General features: G+C 41.7%; 1 protein-coding gene across 1 annotated transcript; it reads right to left on the bottom strand.

Moving 5' to 3' along the window:
- Nucleotides 1-907: 907 nt before the first annotated feature.
- Nucleotides 908-3,584, bottom strand: LOC116980111 (G-protein coupled receptor 55-like). The gene is made up of 2 exons (XM_033032221.1): nucleotides 3,557-3,584; nucleotides 908-1,824 (listed from the first exon to the last, which is right to left on the bottom strand). Exons 1-2 carry the CDS (start codon nucleotides 3,582-3,584, stop codon nucleotides 908-910), a joined length of 945 nt encoding a protein of 314 aa, XP_032888112.1.
- Nucleotides 3,585-6,731: the final 3,147 nt, after the last annotated feature.

Below are 6,731 nucleotides of genomic sequence, written 5' to 3'. Positions count from 1 at the left end.
TTCTGAAGAAATGTCACCTATCCGTGTACTCCAGAGATGCTGCCAGACCCGCTGAGTTACTCCAGCACTCTGTGTCTGTACGGCTCTTATATGGTCAGAAGTGATAGGAGCAGAATTAAGCCATTCGGCCCATCAAGTCTACTCGCCCTTCAATCATGACTGATTATAGGCACAAACTGCTGGAGTAAAGCCCCTGTCCCACTTAGGAGAGCTAAACAGCAACCTCTGGTGACCTTGCCCACCACCCAAGGTTTCCATGAGGTCACCGGAGGTTTTGGTCACTCTTCCTAATGGTCGAAAGTGGTTTCCGCGTGGTTGAGGCTTCATCTAGGTTGCTGCTATTTTTTCATCATGATTAAAACCAGCCTCGACTAAAAATAGGTTGCCCGTTATAAAAATCAATCATTTTTTAGTTGAAGCCAGTTGCAACGCTAGTTGAAGGTAGTCAAGGGAGGTTGAAGGAGGTTTTCTTCATAGTTGAGGAAGGTTTTCAACATATGCGTGGGAGGTGGTAGGAGGTTGCAGGTCACCTTGACCTTGATTTTTTTTTTGGGTTGCGGGCAAGGTCACCACAGGTTGCTGTTTAGGTCTCCCAAGTGGGACAGGCCCTTAACTCAGCGGGACAGGCAACATCTCCGGAGAGAAGGAATGGGTAACGTTTTGGGTCGAGCCCCATTCTTCAGACAGAAGAATTCAGTCTGAAGAAGGGTCTCGACCCGAAACTCCAGAGATGCTGCCTGTCCCGCTGTTACTCCAGCATTTTGTGTCTATCTTCAGTTTAAGCCACTACTGCAGTTCCTTCAATCATGGCTGATCCCTCTCTCCTTCCTAACCCCATTCTCCTGCCTTCTCCCCGTAACCCCTGACGCCCGACATATCATGTACACTGCTCTCTGTTGTTGCTCCTTCATCGGTCAGTCGGAGAATGTTTATGGGACTTCCGAAACTCTTTGAATACAAAATAGTAATATATGGCATCCAGGACGCAGTTAATGTTTGCCAAACATAGACAGATCTGCAGTGCGTTGCGCACAGTCGTCAGGTATTTTGCATGTATCAGCGATTTCTGCGCCAGGAAATACAGCAGCATTGCCAGGTGGTAGGGTGTGAAACAGACCAGGAAAGTGGACAGGTTTGAGAGGACAATGTTGACGGACTTGCTGTTGTCCCTGCACCCCTCTTTTGCCCCGTTTATTCTCCGCAGAGCCCTGACGATCTGCACGGAGCAGAAGACCATGACGAGAGCCGAGAGCACAAACAGGGTCTGGATGAACACAACCACCGGCAATTTCCAGAGGGACGGGCTGTGGTTAAAAAAGCAAACAGACTTTGCGGTTTTGGTGAAGTAAATGCAGGCGCTGCAAGACCAGACCACGATCCAAACCGTGGCGCAGGCAGCGGCTGTTTTCTGGGGTGACCTGAAACTCCTGGCCAAAAATGGGTGTTTGATGGAGATGTAGCGATCGAGGCAAATCAGCACAGTCATCAGGATGCTGGCATAGGTATTCACATAGTACAGGCACTCCAGAAACATGCAGAACGCCGGCCCCAGGGACCACTCGACTGTCTGGTACGCATAGATTTTGAAAGGCAGCGAGGAAAGCAGTAGGATGTCCGCCATAATCAGATTCATCATGTAGATCACAGACACGTTGCTTCTTCTGAACCGAAAGCACAGGCTCCACAGGGCAAAGACGTTGAAAACCAGGCCCAAAATAAATGTGGGTACGCTGACGAACAGCTGGAAACGCCTCACAAACTCATCCACTGTTCTGTTCCCTGTAGGCACCAGTAGTGGGGAGAGAAAGGCAATGACAAAGTGATCTGTTAACAAGACAAACACACGCCCAAGCCCACAGTAAAACAACAACAAAAATCACACCATCAGTCACAGGAGCAGAATTGGCCTATTCGGCCCATCGATGCTACTCCATCATTCAATCATGACTGATTTATCTTTCCCTCAACTACATTCTCCTGCCTTCTCCCCATAACTCTTGGCACCCAATCTTCACCTGAATAACAGCCTCCACAGCTGCCTGTGGCAGTGAATGGAACAGATTCACCATCTGACACAATTATTTCCTCCTCATCTCCTCTGTAAATGTATGTCCTTTTATTCTGAGGCTGTGCCCCGTGTGTATGGGGTGACTCTCCCACTAGTGGAAACATCCTCTCCACATCCAACATTTCCCTATTTGGTAAGTTTCTATGAGGACCCTCTCATCCTTCTAAACTCCAGCGAGTATAGGCCCAACGCTGTCAATGCCAATCTAATGTTAACTTAATCATCCCCTGGATTGCTCTAGTAAACCTCCTTGGGACCCTCCAACCCCAGCTCATCCTTCCACAGATCACTGCGTCACAATCTGCAAAACACACCCAAAGAAGTTAAACATAGAAACATAGAAAATAGGTGCAGGAGGAGGCCTTCGAGCCAGCACCACCATTCATTGTGATCATGGCTCATCGTCCCCTATCAATAACCCGTGCCTACCTTCTCCCCATATCCCTTGACTCCACTAGCCCCTAGAGTTCTATCTAACTCTCTCTTAAATCCATCCAGTGACTTGGCCTCCACTGCCCGATGTGGCAGGGAATTCCATAAATTCACAACTCTCTGGGTGAAAAAGTTTTTTCTCACCTCAGTCTTAAATGACCTCCTCTTTATTCTAAGACTGTGGCCCCTGGTTCTGGACTCGCCCAACATTGGGAACATTTTTCCTGCATCTAGCTTGTCCCGTCCTTTTATAATTTTATATGTTTCTATAAGATCTCCCCTCATCCTTCTAAACTCCAGTGAATACGAGCCTAGTCTTTTCAATCTTTCCTCATATGACAGTCCTGCCATCCCAGGGATCAATCTCGTGAACCTACGCTGCACTGCCTCAATCGCAAGGATGTCCTTCCTCAAATTAGGAGACCAAAACTGTACACAATACTCCAGATGTGGTCTTAAAGAGCCCTATACAACTGCAGAAGAACCTCTCTACTCCTATTGTTATGAAGGCCAACATTCCATTAGCTTAAGCTCCAAGCATATAAAAGCCTGGTATATTGCTGCTCCGTGTGAGATCCTTTCACTCAAGGGAACATCAATAAGATCCAGGCAGTGCAAAACAGAGCAGCAAGGTTCATATCTAACAAGTACACGTGGCAGAGCTCAGTCTCCAGCATGAAAAAGGACCTTCAACTTCATCCACCTACTACTTGTCGCAAGTTCATCAGACTGACAACATTCCACAAGATCAAGAATACCACTACTGATTTAAAGATGAAGGACCACATCCAGTTAATCCAGCACCCATCGGCACGTCAACCAGAAGCGACCAACTTGGACATTATTTCATTCCACACGGCATTTCATTAGCACTTTCTAACTCGTTTTTCTTCAAGACAGCAAGGAATTGGAATACCCTACCGGCCAGCATCAGAGATCTCCAAAACATCAACACATATAAAGATGCATCTCCAAAAGCATCTCCATCTTGACTAGTGCGTCCACCGCCATCATGGTGCTGAGTGATGTTCTACCTAGAGCGTTTCAGCGTATTACATTCAGATCCAGATCCAGATCCAGACATGTGGCCCCAAACTGCTCACAATACTCAAAATGCGGTCTGACCAGTGCTCTATAAGGCCTCAGCATTACATACTTGTTTTTATACTAGAGTCCTCTTGAAATAAATTCTAACATTTAATTTTCCCTCCTTACTACTAATTCATCTTGCAAATTATTTTGTATTTGCGTTTGGGCAAGTACGATTCTCCTCTCTGTCAATAGACTGAAAATGCCTAACATTGGTGACGAAAATTTCAGGTAGATAAAAAATTTTTTTTAAATGGAAGATTTCTGAAATCCCCATCAATTCTAAAGGAATGACGTGCCAAAGTTATAAATCTGACTTAGATAAACTGATAACTAGATATTAATCTGTATGATCGGTTATTACAAAAAGGTATACTTGTTGTCATTACCAGATATTGTGAGGTTTGATAGCCATTGTGCAGATTTTTGGAATTACTTGTGTACGAGTTCTTGTTCCTAATTCTCTCTTCTGTAAAACCCCTGTCCCACGGTACGAGTTCATTCCAAGAGTTCTCCCCAGTTTGCCCTGATTCGAACTCGGAGATTTACGGTAATGGCCACTCGTCGGTACTCGGGGCTCTCGTGGACATATTTCATCATGTTGAAAAATCTTCACGAGTCTTCCCGTGCTTACCTGCTGTTAGCGAGTCTTCCCGAGTACCTGCCGTTAGCGCTAAGAGACGTCCCCGAGCTCCGACGTACCCGCTACGTTCATTCTCCATGCTTACCACAAGTTTTTTTTAACTCGGGAGAGCTCTTGGAATGAACTCGCACCATGGGACAGGGCTATAAGCAAGCCTGTTTTACACTGGAAACCTCCTTTGTTCTACCCAGTCACGCTGTATACAGTAACAGTTCTGGAGTAAACAAATCTGCCCATTGTACTTAGTAAGGGGGGTCCATAAATTAGCCAAAAAACCCACTCCCCTTATAACTAACTCACCCCTCGCAACTGCAAAATCTGTCTCTTAAAACAGTGCAGAATAAAAAACCTACCACTTGCGCCGGTTTGGTTCATTTTCCCTCCGTGGTGACAACCTCAGACGGCTTCCTGCTCGATGTGCTCTGTAAGTGAAATGCACGCAGGCTTTAAATTAGCAGAAGCTTGCTTTTCCTTTTTGGCAAACTGTAACCCCACCACAGAAATGAGCTGACACCCAACTGAAAACCGAGTTTATACTTAAAGCAAAACCGACACTATTCAGCAAAACGGTCGTTCCGACGTCCGTCTCATTCAAAATGTTTTGTCCTCGATTAACATTAATAGACGATAGCTGAAAAGTAAGTGCTTGAAAAACACACATCATTATTAACTGTATATTAATCAGCAACTTATAGAGAGGAAGTGACACTGCATAATTTATATACATTAATTAACATATATTTGTATGTTTTTTTTTGGTTTAAAAAAAATATATTTTTATTAGAAGTACAGTAAATTACAATAATACACATCAGATATATCTTATTACATTTGTTGTACCACTTCATTTTTCGAGCTTTAAAAAAGAAAGAAATAAAAGAAGTAAGGAAAGTGAACAAGAATCGTGAAGGTGCAGGCAAGTGTTGGGAAAAGAAAGCCCCTTAGGGAAGAAGTTAGAGAAGGAAGTAAAGAAAGGAAATAAGACCCTAGAAAGAAAAGAAAAAAAAGGAAAAACAATCGCTCTATTGTAACACAAAACTCGCAAAAAAGGATATACCAACCGTGTTTTTTTTAAAAAGTTTATTTTATACCCCCCGTTACCAGATCCTGGTACCATTTATATTTTAAATTACTATTGCACCTTATGCTTGTAATAGTTCCATAAATGCAGACCACGTCTTTTGGATGTGGTCTGCTTTGCCTGCTAGGAGGAGTCTCATCTCTTCCAAGTGTAGTGTTTCGAACATGTTTGAAATCCACATTTTTATTGTTGGCATTGGAGCATTTTTCCAAAATTTGAGTATAAGCTTTTTTCCCCATTATTAGCCCGTAATTAAGTAAGTTCTTTTGAAACACGTTTAGTTCGGGGTTACCTTCTGATATTCCAAAAATGTTCAATTCTGCTTTTGGTACAAGTTTTATTTTAAATAATTTTGTGAAGATTTCAAATATTTCGTTCCAAAATCGTTTGGATTTTTATACAAAAAACAAAAGAGTGCGCTATGGTAGCTTCTTGTGACTGACATTTATCACAAATGGGTGAGACATTGGGGAAAAGTTTATTTATTTTAGTTTTTGAATAATATAGTCTATATTGAATTAGAGTATGTCGTACGTTGATCGAGCATTTATGCACATATAGTAAGTGTTTATCCCAGCTCTCTTTTGAAATTTTTATAGCTAATTCTTGTTCCCAGTCTCTTCTAATACCATCGGTTGTAGGTATTTCTATATTTAAAATAATGTTGTATAAGTATGATATTAGATTTGCTGATTCAGCCTTTATCTTCATGGCTTCATCCAATAAGTCTGGGGACATGTTATGATAGTCTTTTGTGTATTTTTTCAGATAGTCACGGATTTGAAGATATTTAAAATATTGATTATTTTTCAAATTATATTTCAGTTGTAATTGTTGAAATGATAATAATTTTCCTAATTCATACAAGTCTCCGAGCGTTTTAATTCCCATTCTTTCCCATTGTGTAAATGATTTATCTATAATTGAAGGTTTAAACGACGGGTTATTGACTATTGGCATTAAAAGAGATAGATTTCTTAATTTTAGATTCTGTTTTATTTGTTTCCAAGTTCTAATTGTGCTATGTATCATTGGATTTTTATTATAATTTTTGTTATTCAGATTCATTGGTGAGAGGAGAGTCACTCCTGTATTACACGGAGAGCAGTCCTCTTTCTCCATTACAATCCAGTCCACCTGCTGGGCAGAATTGTCCAGCAGGTGAATCATATTTTTAATATTTACTGCCCAATTATAGTACATACAATTAGGGAGCGCTAGACCACCCATCTCTTTTGATTTACTAAGGTGTGCTCTTTGTATTCTGTGGGATTTATAGTCCCATATAAAATTTGTAATGTCTGAGTCTAGTTTTTTGAAGAACTTTTTTGGAAGATATATTGGAATTGATTGAAATAAATATAGGATTTGTGGTAAAAAGATCATTTTTATAGCATTTATTCGAACTATTAAAGACA

The sequence above is a fragment of the Amblyraja radiata genome, chromosome 13 (assembly GCF_010909765.2).
Source record: "Amblyraja radiata isolate CabotCenter1 chromosome 13, sAmbRad1.1.pri, whole genome shotgun sequence".
Taxonomy (NCBI): Eukaryota; Metazoa; Chordata; class Chondrichthyes; order Rajiformes; family Rajidae; genus Amblyraja; species Amblyraja radiata.
This window is presented reverse-complemented; position numbering and strand designations above follow the sequence as displayed.

What these genes read in the sequence shown, in the direction of transcription:
- LOC116980111 (XM_033032221.1), bottom strand. Translation starts at nt 3,584, where the DNA reads ATGTCTGGATCTGGATCTGGATCTGAAT. An exon ending in ATCTGGATCTGGATCTGAAT is followed by an intron (nt 1,825 to 3,556) that starts GTAATACGCTGA and finishes TCTTGTTAACAG; the next exon opens with ATCACTTTGTCATTGCCTTT.